This window comes from Botryllus schlosseri, chromosome 14 (assembly GCF_051294905.1).
Source record: "Botryllus schlosseri isolate E-star chromosome 14, Bs_hap1, whole genome shotgun sequence".
Taxonomy (NCBI): Eukaryota; Metazoa; Chordata; class Ascidiacea; order Stolidobranchia; family Styelidae; genus Botryllus; species Botryllus schlosseri.
Genome location: NC_137249.1, coordinates 13970426 through 13988693, shown reverse-complemented (window position 1 = coordinate 13988693; position 18268 = coordinate 13970426). Strand labels below are relative to the sequence as shown.

Here is an 18268-nt window from a genome sequence, read left to right as displayed (position 1 = left end):
ATAATTCCCTCAATTCAATAATTATTATGCATGTTGGAACGTAATTTCGTTAGCATATAGTCAGCCATGAAAGTATTTTACATTGGAATTCTGCTGATCGTCGGGCTACAGGACCCTTCCCGCTTCGATGAGTACCAATTTTCATGTTTGTTTTTTTTCAATCACGTATTGCCTACTTAAAAGTCCGGCAGGAATTTGACCCCTGGCCTATATATGCATAAGTATATTACCAGAGGTGGTCAGTAACGAAGTACTTCTACTTTTTCGAAGTACTCAAGTAGTTTTCCTCTGCTTCCGGTACTTACTCAAGTAGATCTGATTTTCGCTACTTCTACTTCTACTTCGTAATATTTTGTGATCTACTTACTTACTTTTCGCTATTTTCAGTTTGTCAAGTAGAAGTAGTTCAATCCTCCAATCAGGAAGATAGCCTGAGAAATTTCGGGGTGTTTTCACGGAGTATTAACATTTCATTTTCATAAAAGTTGAGTAAAGCGAAGAATTTTCGTCGCGCTTCGCGCGCAGTGGATACGGAGTGACCAGTATGATTTCACGAAAGTTTGGGTGAAAATAATTTAGGTCGCGGGCTGGCGTGGTTCCGTTTACACCACATTGTCGTCCTTCGCCCATATGAAATAATTCATCACAGTATATATGGCTAATCCATGACGTTTGAAACTGATGTTTCGCAATCTAGCATTTACTTGTCATATCGTAATCTAGCATGTCCACGGCGTGTCCTAATCCGGAAAAGTGGACTCTGATATTTTTTTAGTTTTAGACCTGTTTTAGCATATCACCTTTGAAACTTTCTGGACTAAAGGCAGGGCTGTAACCAAGGCAGAAGGTTCCGAGTCACAAGTCAATCTCACTTTTATAGTTTTGACTCGAGTCATTTTCAATTCAGTACCGAGTCAAGTTCGAGTCCAAGTCACGGAGTAGAGTGTCGAGTCCGAGTCATAGTGTTTTGACTCGAGTCCGAGTCCAAGTCATTGTGTTGACTGCTCTGTTTCCAGTTTAAGTCTTGTTAAACCCACTTTTTATTACTCTGTTTGGTGATATCGAATGGTTCGCATTTACAATATGCTAATTTTCCTCACTTATAACAGTTTCTGGTAACATTTTCAAGTATTAGTACTGATAGACAAAATAATTATAGCGTGATCTGATAACTTTCGTATTCTTCGAAATTACAATGAAATGCCTGTCTTGGTAGACCCAGTCTCGAGTAATGTGACTTGGTCCGAGACTCGGACTCCGAGTCATGCGCAATGACTCAAGTACAAGTCGAGTCAATACACAAATTGACTCGAGTCGAGTCGAGTCATTTTTCATTTTTAAGAAAATGACTCGAGTCAAGTCGAGTCATCAAAAAATCGTGACTCGAGTCTGACTCGAGTCGAGTCATTACAACCCTGACTAAAGGCATGAAATAGGCTACAAGTTCCACTTTTAGAAGTAGTATTTACATTTTACTTTCAATCCCCAGTATCATATACTTTGAGTTATAATTTATATCAGTTCTTTTGCCTGGAGAACATACATGTTGAAGTAAAAAAGCAAGTGTAGTAATGCCTTTAATTTATGGAAAAGATATCGAAAATTGGATACCTGCTGGTATGCATCAATATGAATCAAGCTTGTACCTTTCGCATAGCTCAATTTGCAGCTTTTTACAATCCATGTGAACGAATTAGGATTGTTTTCACAACTACTTACTTACTTGAGTACTTTTAAAGTCAGTCAATTCTACTTCCACTTCAAGTAGTTTTAGGTTGCTTATGGAAGAAGTACTTCTACTTGTACTTGAGTAGATTTTTTTCGTCGCTACTTCTACTTCTACTTGAGTAGTTTTCTTGACTACTTTGACCACCTCTGTATATTACTGATTTTTGTACCAAAATTATAATATCGAAATATGGCTTTCTTTGCTGTCATATTTTTGGAAAATGATTGTTAACAATTATATATTATTTATAGTTTTTGGAAGCGAGTACATCGGCTTCGTTGTTTATGACACCGGGTCAATGCATGATGAAATCTCTGCAGTAAGCAGCTGGATTGAAGACACCATCGCGGGAAAGAACGACAGTTACAAGCCTACCGATGACACGTACTGGCTGGCAGTTTCCTGTAAGGATCCTGGTACAGACGAATATAATCATAATTTTTGCATCGAATCAGAACCACATTTTCTACAAATGTCAGTGACGCCGCCACAAGCTACAGAACATTTTCTATGTTTTTGAGACTTACAGTTATGTACGGAAAAGTTCATTTGGCATATTTTTCAAACGTGCGCATTGGGTCCTGCACACGCCAAAGCTTCTATCAGATTATCTGACTCACTATATGTTTTCAAGCGCAAAATCAAAACCGTTTTATTCACAAAAGCGTTCGAACTATATAGTAGTGTTTATTCTACCCTACAACTATGCACTCCGTCTTTTATACATATCGTTTACTTTTATATTTTATTGCGTCTTGCGGACAGCACTCTACTGTAGTAATGATATATTGTTATATTCGGCGCTCTATAGATTATTACATTATTAAAGCATTAACGATTCTAACGTGGGGTAGTGTTCGAATACATCACACAATAGTATACTACAGGTTGGTGTATAGCAGGGATGGGCAAACTACGGCCAGCAACACCGTTTTGTGTAGCCCGCGAAAGCCCCAACATACGTTGTAAAAATAACCATATATCAAATTACTTTGGGTGCATGATTAAACTTTTTCCTAATATATTTCATCATGATAATGATGAGTTATATTCTTACCATAGTATTTTTTCCGTTGATGGCGCGATAGCCCGACCTCGAGGCCCATACATTTTGAAAGGTTTCAATTGCTAAACATCACATGGAGTGAAGTGGGAATGACTTAATTCGGACCACGAGTGTGATTTTAGACTGGCAACACGAGCAGGTTTATTATCTTTGGTGATGTATTGAGAAAAACCGATTCGCAAGTGTATTAGAAGTATTTATATTTATAATATTTATCTATTGTAGAAGCATATTTAAAGGTAACATGTGTATGATGCTGTTAGCATTGTGTGTCCTAGAGTGAAACCAACAGTACAATCAGCATATCAATGAACAGATCGCTGCTCACAGACTCAAATTTACATGCAGTTCTAAGAATCGAGACAACCGAAATTAATCTCTAATTTTGACAGTGAGAACGACAAGCTTATAAATTCTCGTCAATGTTTCTGAATCGTGGACGCTATCATCAAATCAATGCTTGGTTTGATTTAAACATACAAATACATGTATATTATTTCCTTGTCGTCGGTCACTATATAATCAAATAACAATATTTTGGCTTGGTATCCCAATTTTAGTGCGGCCCGCAAACGGATTCAAATGTTGAATGCGGCCCGCGAGCTAAAAAGTTTGCCACCCCCGGTGTATATAGTATTGATATGTGGTGTATACGAAATCTGAATCGCGTATATATTCACACAGACGATAAAACGTTTTTATTCGTACTTATATTCCTAAATATCTTTACATACCAGGAATTGGAGGTTTGTCAGGCCCGACGAAAGACACCGCACAAACAATTAGCTATATCAAAAACTTGAAACCAAAAGGCGGAGGCGATTGTCCAGAGATGGCTCTGTCCGGTATTGAAGTGAGTTAACTAATTTGTATAGATGAAACAAACTACTAGTTTTTCAAAACTTTTGCTGGCATGCTTTTATACCCCTTAAACTTTGCATCATTACATCATTAGATGTAATCATCATAATATCATTACATACATATATTCATCATTTTAGTGGGACGTAACTATTGAAATTAATATAGTTGGGGTTGTCTGCAATCTGCTTCCCATAAATTTGCACTTGGTTAATCTTCGCGCAATACTCAGTAACCAAATAGTATTCATCTAGAATGGTTATTCAATATTCAGCATATTTACAGGCATTTCCCCGTGTGCTATTAGTCCATCACTACATCTTCTCTCCTGCTTTTGTGACTTTCGTTTCGCTTGGATTGCAGAACAAAGTATCCCTGGGCTCACTCTCTCTAAATTGCGGAAAATATACAATTTAGGTTTTACCCAAGTATAGTGAACGTATATGCGACATAAGTACGTGGTAATGTGTTACAGAGATATATGGCGCTTACGTTTACTTTCTTCCGAAACATGAAAATCTTTTCTGTCTTGCAACGCACGTGTAGAAGCTATAATAGATGATGCGAACGTTTGGTTCATGTTCGCGTTAGCTATATGCTAACCTCCGTGTATAATTCAGACGTTCCTGTACCCAAACAAACTTTAATAGACTCTACCTTGTGAATCTTTTAGAAGAATGACTGGAAGTTCATGTGATCTCAACTTCTGAACCAAAATTCCAGGAATTTCAAGTTGGTGGAAAAGGAAAATTTAATACCAAACTAGGACGAACCTTGCCTCGCCGAAACGTATACTGATTTTTAAGACGTGAATAATTTATCACTCGCTTCTGATTTTGGAAAATAAAATAACTTCATATTGAAAGAAAAATAAAAGGGACCCCGGATCTAATGTAATGCTACCAAAGAGTTTTCTGTAACATTATGATTAGAGGTTTGATCCAGTAATATCGGATTACGAATGGTACCAAATGCATTTTGATTATTATCGAATATCATTGAGGCAATATCCTAGCCTAGTCTACTATACAGGCAACAGATTTTTTCCGATACTACTCCTATCGAGAAAGATGGTAAAAATAGCGTAAATTCGAAACAATCTGGAGTCTTGCTAATTTCGACAAGATATGTAATATCTATCAGTCTAACTAAATATTCACATTGAATATGGTCAATGCAGTTAACGAGTTGACGACACTGTCCATATTTGGGATTTTGGAGTCATTGGGACGCCATTAGATTTTCGAACGGGAGAATGAGCAATGAGCATCTAATGTTGAATAGGTCTTGGAAAATTTCTATGCCCCTCAAGTATTGTGCGTGAACTTACGCATTTATAACCTTGCAGACGTTGTTCACATTTGCATTGTGAATGTGATATCACGTGGTCTCAGAGGTTTGTGTTCACGTTCGTGTTTGCATGAAACGATATATAAAAGCTGGTGCCCGTGCGACCATAACCTTTCATGGATTCGCACTATCCTCAAGAGCCATCTTTGCACTTTCAGTATTGGGTATATCAAATGACCAGTTAGCGAACCATTTCGGTAGGCGCTAGCCTACTCCACGTACTCCTCTGTAGGCCTAATTGAATTGACTACGCGATTGTCACATTTTGCAGAAACTTATCTCCGGTATACCTGGTGAACATGACGGCTGTAAGATTTACTTACTATCCGATGCAACGCCGAAAGATGCTTATAAAGCCCTCGCCATATATACTTTACTGGAGCAAAAAGGTAATTGAAATCAATATTGAGTTACCACTTTATTGGTGGATCAAACAGATATCAATAATGCGTCGACTCTTATGCGCAACTTTAATCAATAAAATGGAGAATACACTTATAGGATGCGTATTCGTGACTATTCTCACCGGGTGCTGTGGTACATGCCCTGGTATATGTGAAGCAACGAGTCCTGAATACTGGGACGGTCGTGTATTTGAGAGCAAGAAGCGATCCGTAACAGAAGCGTCATTCGGTAAGAAGTACAATATCGGCCAACGTATCACGGAGACGCATATATAGGGGTTGGTTTAGTGATAGGATCTTGTTTCGATGTATTTGCTGGTCCACAAGTAATCAATTAGAGACTATATCCTGTTGATGTATATTTACTTACAACATCTAGTATGGGGATTAGGGCTCTTCAAAAATGACTTTTTTCTCAAATCGCACTGGCTACTTGATAAAATTGTTAGGTTACCTAATTTAAGCCTACACACCAAATTTGGTTCAATTCCAACCAGTAGCCGCATTGCTACAGGAGAAGAAAGTTTCTATTTATTATATAAAAGGAAATAACAAAAAAATTGAACATTTTCTGTTCACCCCATGAAAGTGTTAGGTTGTCTATAGAAACGATGTTCACCAAATTTGGTTGAATTTCAACCAGTACAAGTGGAGTTATTGCCGTCGAAAAATTTGGATTTGAATAAAATAATATTTATGGAATCCATTTGTGTGCCTTGGAGTCGACATTTATCAAAATACACCAACCAAAACTCTGTCAACAAAAGGAGTTCGTGTACCACCTAAAAATAGTACATTGAACGCCCTCTCTTTCATGCTGGTGACGTCATATTTTGTGATACGATTGTTGATATACAATGTTCTTTCCAATTCTCTACTAGTTGCTGACGATTACCCCTGACGAGAGTCAGCCGAAAATATTCGGGTTCATTTCAATATGAATCTACTATTCAATTGTATATCGAAGCTCTGTACCTCCAAGAAGCTCTTCAACTATTTTATTCATAATCCAAATTTTTCGACGGCGATAACTCCGCTTCCACTGGTTGGAATTGAACCAAATTTGGTGAACATCGTTTCTATAGACAACTTAACACTTTCATGGGGTGAACAGACAATTTTCAAATGTTTTGTTATTTCTTTTTATATAATAAATAGAAACTTTCTTCTCTCGTAGCAATGCGGCTACTGGTTGGAATTGAACCAAATTTGGTGTGTAGGCTTAAATTAGGTAACCTAATAATTTTATCAAGTAGCCAGTGCGATTTGAGAAAAAAGTCATTTTTGAAGAGCCCTAATGGAGATAATGTATTGTTCCCTTTCATCAACAACATGTTCATGTTCAAATGTCTGGCTGAGCCCGTGCGTGGACGCCGGTTGATGGCGATTATTTGACTATTCAGATAATGACGGAACAATTTTCTACAAACTGGCTGAAAAAACGAATGGAACTATCTATATGATTGACCCAGTTCTTTCATCAGACGAAATGCTCGAAGTATTGGAAAGTATTGTTCCTCTAAGTAAGAACGTAGGTCAGGTCCAACGTCGAAAGTGAAATTAATATATAGTACTATTGATGATGATTGTCAGCGAACGCAAACTGTTGACAGTTTCGACGTAGCAAATTTCAGTTCTAGTCGACTATATACTATAACGATACTATTACTAATACTGTTTCTAGTTTATAATATTATCAATATTGCCTCAGTATATACATTATTGCCGTTACAGCGACTGCGGAATGGAGTCCCAACTCCGAATGCTCTGTGACTTGCGGAATCGGAATTAAACAAAGAAAGTGCTTACTCAAGGGTGTAGAACTTTCCTCCGAAAGATGTGGATCTGGGTCTCTGACAGCTGAATGCACTGAACCAACGTGCTGAGGAATTTCCCTGGAAAACAAATTGCTTCCAGTATCTTATTTTTTAAACTTTTGAAAGTATTCCGGCATCTGATCGAATAGACACCATGTTGCTATACCTAATGCTGCTGATTGTTAATCTGCCGACTGACCACAAAACGCACTTGGTCTATAAGTTTTTTGCAACATACCGCGATAAAATCGCATATACTCTTTGACGCTTTACTAACGGAATACAGAAGTTATAGGACGAGTGTTGGCATGATTTATCTTTATCGGCGAGGTAAATCATATCCATTTTCCACTGGAAGTGTAGGCTATTACGAATTTCTCTTTACTGTGGCGCAAAATGACCTTAATATGATGAACCATAATCACCCAGTTAAGAAACCAAGCAAACCGCTTATACGCAGCCAGGATAGCAATGAGGAATCAATACAAACCTCGACCATAGCGGTTACCTTTGTCGCACCAGGGACTCTATACCAGAAAGTGATACGTTGTAAATACCTTCTCCCCATCATAGTTGACTATCTTCACTAGGGGCTTTCATTTGATGGCTTTAATAATTTTTGTTTCTTAACGCGTAAATTTCCCATGTTGCTGTTGTTTATTGAAAGAAAACTTTGGCGCTTTTGCACCACGGTCAGTATAATGGCGCAAGAAGAAATGAAATACGGTCAATAATGACGTACGGAATGGACAGAAGACATAATATTGTATGAGGAAAATACGGTCAATACTGGCGTAAAATACTATGTAAATCTATTATCAGAAATCTCATCGCATAAATTGGTCCGTATAGCCTACTCCATAAATATTTATTGATATACAATCGCATGGCTGTTTAAAATAATGTTTGGATATCGGCATAGGCGCCGACTTTTATTTTTGCATGGGGTGGCGGCAGGCGCGTAGCCAGGGGGGTGTCGAAACCCCAACCTTTTGAAACGCAAAACCCCTTCCTTTTGAAATGACCATTCTGACGCTAATATTCAGTTGCAATTCAACAAGCCGTGTTATCAGTGTTACGCTAGGCCAGAGGTCTCAAACACGCGGCCCGCGAAGACATTTTGTGCGGCCCGCGACGCCATTTTGGAATTTCATGTGTTCGACAATATATTCAAGTGCCATATATCTTTTTCAGATTTAAGAACTTAAAGTTCATTCTAAAACTACTACAAAAACCTGAAATCTCAACAAACTTCACTATCACATCACTTTTATAAGCTATCCTGCTGTAGAAGAACAGCTATTACGTCACATTTTTAGGACATGGTGATAAAACACGACCCGTTGATGATTCGTGACTGAAAATTGTGATTTGGTTTGGTGCGATTTTTAGTAAAATTACTTGATTTCGGATTGACTGGGTTATTAAATAAAAATGAACCGAGTTGAGTCAGTTCAAACGTTAAAATCAGAGAAGGACTTGCGACTCGGAACGATGACTTGGTATTCTTATACGGACTTAACAATCTATCAAACTGTCATGGGGAATAGTAATATATCTAAATGACGTAGCTTGCGTTGCGCAGGGTATATAGCTATGTAATCAGGTCAATATGGAAACCATTGGCATTCTGTGACCCCTGTGACGTATAGTTGATTACATCCTGGGTGTTGTTTGTTCTCTTTATCCATGTTATTATTGGTGGCGAGCAATGTTCCCTCTAATTTTTCAAGAGTCTGCGCAAACACGCCAACTCACTGCGCAGGCCCTCGGACAACAGTGCGCAACCACCCTCCAATACGGTGATAAAACTAACCCCTGGGGGGCGTCGCCCCCCAGACCCCCCTACGGCTCTAGGCTTCATCCGGTACTTATCATGTACATTGGGTGCCCATTTATTAGTAGCGTCCCTTAACGCGCCAAGCGCGAAAAATTTCTATAATTCATGATTGCATCGGCCAATATGATCGGGAATTGCATATATATTGCTATCAATTTTTATCCTCTCCCTGCTCACATAATCAGATTTACCGGTAGAGCTGATCCAGTGAGGTGTGTTGAAATAGATAGGCCCTCTAAATAATAATAAAACATCTTCGGCGTACCCGTTGATATAATGACTTCGTTACATGATGCTATTTCGTGACCTCCTATCTGCTATGTCAAAAGATATTGAAATCGCCAAAACGTACTAAAGTAAAAGACGTACACGATTTCAAATTGGTATTTCTTAATTGGAAAATAATGGTCCCTCGATATGGCATTTATTTTGTTGTGGGACTCGGATCGCCAGGACAGGAACATTCGGCGCCAGCCATTTAGGCGCCTATGGACATGGACAATTACACATATATTTGTATATATCGAAGTTTTCGGTCAGCACCGGGGCAGTCTTTTTTGCCCAAGGTTTTCTCGCTGCTGATCGTTCTGGCGCACTTCTTGGAGTCGCATGTTACATAGCCTTTAACTTCATATGTCTTGGCGCGTCATGGTGCGGTAATGGCCGACGCCCAACTGCCCATTTCTATAAATCATGCCTAATTTTTGTTGGGAAAGGGTACCCAATAATCAGATATCTTACAATAATAAAACGCGCGCAACGCGAAAAAAAAATCCTGAAAAATTTCAAAAAAATACACCATGATTTATGTTAATTCTCGAAATAATTTTGGACCCCCTTCGAGCTCGGCCCCTCCAATTGGGGGTTTGGGGTGCGAAAGTTACGGTCCTGAGTAAATCTTACGCAATGTTTATGCCACGCGGAGAAGACTATTATTCGTTAGTTTCTCGCAGATTAACTTCGAGCCCTGGCAATGTTCCATCTTAATTTTCACGAATCTGCGCGCCTGCGTGGTCCATTGGACAACAGTGCGCAACAACTATAAAAAAAAAAATTCTGCTTTTTTTGCGCAGAGTAGATTTTCTGTGCGCAGAGAGCGTTTCAGCACTGCGCATTTGCGCACGTGCGCAGCTTAGAGGGAACATTGTTGGAGAGTAAGGTAGTGGAATGCTCCACAGCTGTAACACCAATGGATTCATTGGCGATTTGACATTTCTATTCCAGGGGTTCTTAACCAGAGGTCCGTATATTCCTTTGGGGTACGAAGCACCAAATCAGGGGGTACGAGAAGCATTAAGGAATTAGGCCTATATCGGGGCCTACGTATCGTAGGCCCCGCCTATATGCTGTGAAATATTTTCGGAGCCAATTATTCAACTGTAAAATATTATTCGCGCAACGTGCGATTTTATGTAAATAGGTTTTCTGATTTTCATATAGGTACAATCAGAAATTGTGTTGAAAATGGACAGGGAGTATGAGAAATCTTATTGAAAGCACACGGGGTACGATCGTTAGAAAGGTTAAGAAACAATGCTATTACTATGGCACAATAATTAATATATTCAAGTTGGTAATTGATTTCTTCTAATAATAATCGAAGGCAAATCTAACGCTGATTTAATTTGACTTTGGCAATGACAGTTATAATGGCCTACCTATCACGACTATATCAGAAACGCGGATTAGGCTACACCGCTCAAATGCTCTGATATCAGACCAATCTTCAGTAAATTTTCTACATAAAATTGTGGCATGTCAAAGGTCCTCTGGACTGCTGCAATATTATAACCCGACAGCTTTTATGATGTCATGACGCGTCCTCTGACACGATGTCTCATTCAAATTATGTCCGGTACAAAAACAATTTTATTCAAATATTTGTAAATATGATTTTTCCGTGCCAAGCGGGGATAGTACAATAGTAAATAACATTTTCACGGTGTTTGTGGAATGCCTGTCTGCAAGGCACCTTCAAATAAGGCCTACTTGGAAATTATACATTGAATATCTCTAATATTGATGCTGCGGCCCGCGACGTCATCAAAACTAGGAAATTGGCCCGCGAGCACATTTGAGTTTGAGACCTCTGCGCTAGGCCAATTAGCGAGATTATTCTGTGCACGGCTGCACTCATATAGCATCACACAGTTCAACGCGACGCGATCTCCCGCTGAGATGATTGCGAAAGTAGGTCATTGATTGTCGCGCACTCGGCATTCGTCGCTGGGCTGAGCAGTAACATGGCGCGACAATTCTGGAACACCAAAGACAGGCAAGGATGATGATTACAAACGCGCGCGGCCAATCAGTAATTATTCCTTACCGCCAACGCAATGGGTTTTTACTTAGTATTAAAGTAGCTCACATCGCGACAATTGGTTGCTGATTAAAACATCGATTTTGACTGCATTGCTGCATTTCCCGATTTACGTTCGCAAAGCATAATTGGATTAATATTATGGGCACTGGAATAAATTCCAACTAGCAGGCACACACAATAAAACACTGTTCAACTTTGCGTTACGAGAATATTTATCACAACAATGGTTCACAAAATATTTTAAACGCGGCTTGCGGCCCTCATCGATGCAAATAATGCACTTTAATTTGTAGAAGGCGAACGTATATTTGGTCGTCAAATCGCGATAGGAGATGGTGTTTCTCAGAGCGCGCGATGAAATCTACGTTTCTAGCGATGAGGTCGAATTTGTACATCTAATTAGGATCGTCAGTTTGCTGAAATCAGCATCAGTACGCTGTGCGAAATACATAGTAGTGATCAATTTTATCGGACTGTATAATCGGCCGGCAAGGTTGAGCTGATAACGAAATCGCAGACATGCCGCAAACCTTCAATAATTACAATTACAGGGTGCGCTAGTCATACCTAAATACCCAGATTCGGCAATGACGAGCACAATTTGTTCCGACGTGGGCATAAGTTTTAATCAAAAAGATACATAAACACTAACAATATTACACTCAGAGATTGTTACTGTTTGGCGAAAGTGATTCTGCAGACGGTAGTAGGCCTGCATGCGGGGCGGGGGCGCTAAATCATACCACCGCCGATAGTACCAATGAGACATCGATGACCAATTTCGCATACAAATGATTCTCACTAATTTTCAGTACGCAGCATCGATAATACGAATTAGTGAATTGGCATTCCAAAAGGAGTGGATTTCTAGTTTTGAACGAGAAACTCACTGGCTACGCACCCAGGGTTTTAATACCGACAACGCGCTCGTAATTCAGCCCGAGACCTACGGCAGACGCAAGTCCCGATCAGCCAGTCGAATTTGATCGTGAAATGGTGCGATTTTAATTATCCAGGTGTTATTGCTGCTAGAGCATTATGGCTGCACATGCCGCAACCTTATCAATAGAAATACAAATCCCGATGGTTTGAAATTCGATCCGCGACATAGTTGTGCCCGATAGAGTCCGTCCAGCAATGAAGTTTATTGAAACTTAGAAAGTTCCCGCTCAAAATAATCGAATAAATTCATAATTTCCGACACCGAGAATCTCTTGTTGCATCAATATTTGACAACATAATTCAACGCCGTGCACTGCACAATGCACAGTGTTAATAACAGATCAAACACTGATAAGTGTCTTCGAGGGAATACGAGTGTGTAAAGCAGACAAGAATTAGTAGCCTAGAGATGATAGCAAACGAGAAAGCGCGCATCTAATCAGTAATTCCTCAACTTGCGTATGGCACAATGGAGTTCCGAGTCTGACGTCGCGACAATTCTTTGCAATTGAATATGCGCACTTGGCGCAGGAATGACTTTCAATTCGCAGGCACACACAAACACACTGTCCTATTTCGCGGTACAATTAAAAAGGCTATCACGAAACTAACTGAAGAATTAGTTTGTAAACGAATATGCTTGCAAAAACAATTTAATTGAGAGAAGTATATAACGTGAATTCGCTCGTCCGGTAGAGAGAGCTGGTGTTTCTCAGAGCGCGCTTGTCGAAATCGACGTCGTAAACGAGGTCGCGTCCGATTGTATGATGACTAGGGCCATTTTTATATGACCTTAAAAAATCAATGATATGACTTCATTTTTGGGAAAATATGACTTTATATGACTTTATGCGAAAATCGTGTATTTTTACATGTAACCAAGGTCACTCATGGAACTGACGAGTAAAACATGAACAACGTAACAGTAACACACATCCATTTTTATTTTAAACCACTTTTGTAGTACAGTTTCATGTAGTGTGGAATGTTGGAGTTAAAGTTACGATTTGGACGTAAAAAAATGACTTTAGTAAGAAAAATGAGCGCTCCACAGACGCTGATGTTGGTTGACACTTCTGCAGTTTTTCATACAGCACTGGTGCAATGTCTTGTCTTTGTAGCTCCATAATTTGTTTCACATCGTTTTTGTCCAATCGCTTCTTAGTTCTTAATGTAATTTTTGATCTCAAGCGGATCTTTTCCGAAATCGAGGGCATTTAGATCAGCATGAGCCTCTTTGACAGTGTAAGCACAACTTCCATTTTCAGTATCAAGTTTGAAATATTTTTGTAGTGGAGGCATATTTCTGTTAACTGACTCGTCAACTTTGAATCGTTCACTGAATCTTTGACAAATCTCTGAACTTCAAATGACGTCCCACATCAGTGCACACTGCACAGAAGTAAAACAGATTGTGTAGCAACACAATGCAATGTGTGACCTCATAATACAATGTGTGACCTCATAGGTCTGCGACTGTAATGTTATGTAGGCTGACCTTGCAGTTTGCCTTCGTTCAATCAGAAATTGCTTTACTTTCTTAGTGCGTAATTGCTTCAATTGTCCCCTTTTATTTACAGTATACAACAATATGACTTTATAACTCAAATATGACCTAACCAGGAAAATATGACTTTATATGACTTTATAACTTTCTTAATATACCCCATATGGATGCGGTTTTTGCGTTAAAATTGATTTCACTACTTACTGATGCATAGAAAAAAATATGACTTTAATGACTTTAAATGGCCCTAATGATGACTAATCACGGATTACAATCTATTTGGCCGTTAAGCACTTGTTTAAGCTGCGTATACAACTAGTCGCGCGCGTATCGGTTAATAGTAAATAGTTGGCATTTACGCGATAATCACGGACTCGCTAATTGACAGCACAGACGGCGGGCGTTTAAGCATTTTGTATGGGGTGGCCGTCACCCCATAATTATGTCATGGGGCGGCCGCGCCACCCCGTCACCCCGTAACTCGGCGCCTATGGATATCGGAATCCGAACGAATTTGTAACTATCAAACATCACATTCTGTTACACTGGTATTATAATATATTCGATGAACGATGATAGAGATGCAATTTCCGACTTATTCAGCGTTTATTTTATGCCATTATTTGAAATGATGAACAGATTAAATATGATCTAAATTGTAATTATGACACATCACGTTTCGGTAGTTATATCAAAAATTGCACGGAGCCTTGTACCAAATAAATTCTGCATTCTTATATATATAGGGATAAAACGTATTCATCAACGCGAAAAAATCAAACATGAAATTCAAACTTTAGACGCCGACACAAAAAGATTGATTGGGGGCGGTACGCAAACGGCAGTTCATGAAGGAGTTGAATAGGGAACATGGAAGTTTGTAGTGGTAAAATTCACAAAAGTTGTAAGATAAAACTGCAGCAGAGAGATCTGACGATCATCAACTCCAGTGATGCCACGGATATGAGTAGTTGGATCTCAATTGTGTACTTTGAACAGTTAATCTAGCATGCTACTTATTAGCCTATGACAAAGGTAAATTTCCCAGCGTCATATAGTTTGCTTCAACATCCTCCGCACGTTTTTCGGCATCCATTATTCCTGACAGTGCCGCATTTGGCAAAGAAAACTTTAAGCAAAATGCAGTCAGTTCTCGTGTCTTCGCAAGGTACTGAAATGCAAGATAGTTCCAAATGTCATGAAATCGATTTCAAATTTGTAATCAGGTAAATTAGTTAGCTAGGTTACCAACCCAATAAATGCAGTTCAGATGTACTGTGGGCCTTGTTTTGTGTCATTAATTTTCATATTACATTAGTCTCCAATCGTTTAAAATAGTTAGTCAACTAGCACTAGCAAAATCACCAGAAATATCCGTACATCAACGCTAGACGTTTATATTGACTCCTTCTTGTCATCCAGGCTGCTTATATTCGTATAATCGATGTGTTTGGTTAGTTAACTCAACTTATAGATGGAAAGTACGTTTTACTGTCAGTCGGTAGATTTAAAGTCAGTAGGCTAGTGTACAGATTAGGTGGAACATGGTATAAATTAGAATATAGGTGCCAGAATTCATCCAATAATTGAAATCAAATAAATCAATGCTAACATTCTATTCTCAAGTAATACCTGGGCATGTTGGTTTAATGCATTCAGCAGTCGGAGACCCCGATCCACATCTTTCGGAGGAAACTTCTTCCCCTTTACGTAGGCACCTTCTTTCTTTGATTCCGATTCCGCAAGTCACAGAGCATTTTGAGTAGGGACTCCATTCCGCAGTCGCTAAAACGACAATTACGAATTCATGATGCATCGCGGCAAACGATATGCTTAATTACTCCGGACCGGACCGAAACTATAGTCTTACCGAGGGTAACAGTAGTTTCCAAGACATCGAGCATTTCTTCGGAAGAAAGACTTGCGTCAATCAAATGGATAGTTCCATTTGTTTTTTCTGCCAGTTTGTAGAAGATTGTTCGCTCATCATCTGAAAAATCGAATAATCGCCGTCAAAGAATGAAGGCCGACGGGCGTCGATGGCATGGCAAAAGCAAAGGTTTGAATATGCTGATAAAGAAGGGGAAGTCAATTATCTCCATGCTATACGTCATACATAAAATATAAATCTACTTGATCGCCTGTGGACCACCAAAACCACCAAAACACATCGAAACTCAGTGGTATCATTAAGACAATCCTTATATCCGTCTCCGTGATACTTTGGTGGCGCGATGTAATATATCTCACCGAATAACGCGGCGGTTACGGATCGCTTCTTCCTCTCAAATACATGGTCGTCGCAGTATTCAGGACTCGTTGCTGTACAGATATCAGGGCATGTACCACAGCACCCAGTCAGAATAGGCACGTATACGCATCCTATAAAATAAATATATTCTCCGTTTTAAAAGACCAAAGGTGAGAATAAGAGTTGGCACAGTACAGCGATATCTGTATGATTAACCAATACGGTACAAATTAACATTGATATTATTTACCTTTTTGGTCGAGTAAACTGTATACAGCGAGAGCTTTATCAGCATCTTTCGGTGTCGCATCGGATAATAAGTAAATCTTACAGCCGTCATGTTCATCAGGTACACCGGAGGCAAGTTTCTGGAAAGGTTGACAATCGTGTACTCAATTCTCAGAGGGCCTTAGGTGTAATTGAAGTAAGCTTGCGCCAACCCAAATGCTCCATTTACTGTATTTCGGTGTCTTTTTATGTCATTTGATATATCATATACTGAAAATGCGAAGATAGCTCCTACAGGTGAGTTGAAAGACAGACAAAAATGTTCATATCTCTGAAGAAGGTATAAATCGTACCAGTGTAGCGGACTGCCAATATCTCTGGTACACTTAACATGTGCAATGTTCATATACCTGCACTAGTGCAGCGTGCGTACAGTATACCTGCTTCAACCCTATCGGGTATCTACCCGCTGGAATCTAGATGGAAAATTTGTTGCGCAGTCCAATGGAATGAAGGGTAAACAGGTCAGGACAGGATACTACTGCAACCTCAGTTATTTCCATTTCAAGAGTTACAGGTCACCGAAGAAATGAATGTTCAGAAATATATCTAATTATGTAATTTTAGGGATATAAAAGCCTGCCCTTGGGTTATCTTATATACTCACTTCAATACCAGACATCGCCATCTCTGGACAATCACCTCCACCATTTGCTTTCAAGTTTCTGATGTAGCTAATTGTCTGTGCGGTGTCTTTCGTTGGGCCGGACAGTGCTCCAGTTCCTATGGTATATAAATAATTTTTACGAACTCGTTTCACATTCAGGATTCTACAAATCAATACTATACACCAGCCTACTGTAAGCGCATGCGTTGAATTCGAACAATAACACACATTAGAATCGTTGCGTGCGCATGAGTGAAAATATGCCAAATGAACTATAATAATAGCGATTTCTGTAAGTTTCAGACACATATAAATTTTTCTGTGTCTGTTACAAATTGCAATTTAACGATTAGCAATCAACTAAACATTAGTTGTACGTATAGTAGGCTACATAAGAGGTTCTGATACGATGGAAAAATTGTGATTATATTCTCTGTACCGGGATCGTTATAGGAAACTGCCAGCCAGTACGTGTCATCGGTAGGGTTGCAATTGTCGTTTTTTCCCGCGATGCAGTTTTCAATCCAGCTGCCAACTGCAGCGATCTCGTTACTCATTGACCCGGTGTCATCAACAACGAAGCCGATGTACTCGCTTCCAGAAACTAGAAACAATAAATAGTGGTTAACAATCACTTTCCCAACATAAATCACACAGAAGACAACAATATCGCAATATAATAATATTATATCATCCGACTTATATATACGATATTTATTTGTGTGTTTGCAGGCGTTATCGAAGGAATATCTGAAAACAGCGTTTTTGACAATCTTCTGAGTACCCATAATATTCGATTGGAGAATATTAGCACCATACAAATTGGTACTCACCGAGACATGTAGGGGCCTGTAGCCCGAGGATCATCAAAATTCCAATGTACACTACTTCCATGGCTAATTATATGCTTACGTAACTACGTTCCAACAAGCTATATTCAATATAGGAAAGTATGAACAAATGCGGCTCCATAACAATAAATACACACAATCGCGTTTAACAGTAACAAGTTTATTGAGCATTAAATAATATATCATAATTACTTTATGACCAATGAGACCCGAGGATTTTGAATATTTTTATCTCGAGTTGGCAACTCATGAGCAATTAGCAGGAATACGATTGGTATTTATCAGGTAGAAAATGATAATGCTCTCCTACTATTATGCCATGCGTCAAATGTGGTCTTTCATGCACCCCTACAAGAAACATTCAATGATTGGATAAGTAGAGGGATAAGGATTATTTTTTCTCCATATGTAACCTATTTTTGCTGCATACTG

At 39.1% G+C, this 18268-nt stretch overlaps 2 protein-coding genes across 2 annotated transcripts; one reads left to right on the top strand and one right to left on the bottom strand.

Moving 5' to 3' along the window:
* The first annotated feature begins 1884 nt into the window (after window positions 1-1884).
* Window positions 1885-8315, top strand: LOC145455645 (hemicentin-2-like). The gene is made up of 6 exons (XM_080333629.1): window positions 1885-2145; window positions 3533-3648; window positions 5278-5395; window positions 5508-5639; window positions 6814-6933; window positions 7145-8315. Exons 1-6 carry the CDS (start codon window positions 1950-1952, stop codon window positions 7294-7296), a joined length of 834 nt encoding a protein of 277 aa, XP_080189755.1. The 5' UTR covers window positions 1885-1949; the 3' UTR covers window positions 7297-8315.
* Window positions 8316-14374: 6059 nt separating this feature from the next.
* On the bottom strand, window positions 14375-17971 carry LOC145456477 (hemicentin-2-like). The gene is made up of 8 exons (XM_080334592.1): window positions 17819-17971; window positions 17425-17589; window positions 16986-17101; window positions 16341-16458; window positions 16090-16221; window positions 15710-15829; window positions 15472-15624; window positions 14375-15010 (listed from the first exon to the last, which is right to left on the bottom strand). Exons 1-8 carry the CDS (start codon window positions 17877-17879, stop codon window positions 14904-14906), a joined length of 972 nt encoding a protein of 323 aa, XP_080190718.1. The 5' UTR covers window positions 17880-17971; the 3' UTR covers window positions 14375-14903.
* Between the last annotated feature and the right edge of the window lie 297 nt (window positions 17972-18268).

Coding starts and splice junctions, on each gene's coding strand:
- LOC145455645 (XM_080333629.1), top strand. CDS start 1,950: ATGATTGTTAACAATTATATATTATTTATAGTTTTTGGAAGCGAGTAC. Junction 3,649..5,277: donor TGGCTCTGTCCGGTATTGAA/GTGAGTTAACTA, acceptor CACATTTTGCAG/AAACTTATCTCCGGTATACC. Junction 5,396..5,507: donor TACTTTACTGGAGCAAAAAG/GTAATTGAAATC, acceptor ATACACTTATAG/GATGCGTATTCGTGACTATT.
- LOC145456477 (XM_080334592.1), bottom strand. CDS start 17,879: ATGGAAGTAGTGTACATTGGAATTTTGATGATCCTCGGGCTACAGGCC. Junction 16,459..16,985: donor TGGCGATGTCTGGTATTGAA/GTGAGTATATAA, acceptor CAACCTTTCCAG/AAACTTGCCTCCGGTGTACC. Junction 15,830..16,089: donor CGTAACCGCCGCGTTATTCG/GTGAGATATATT, acceptor TCGATTTTTCAG/ATGATGAGCGAACAATCTTC.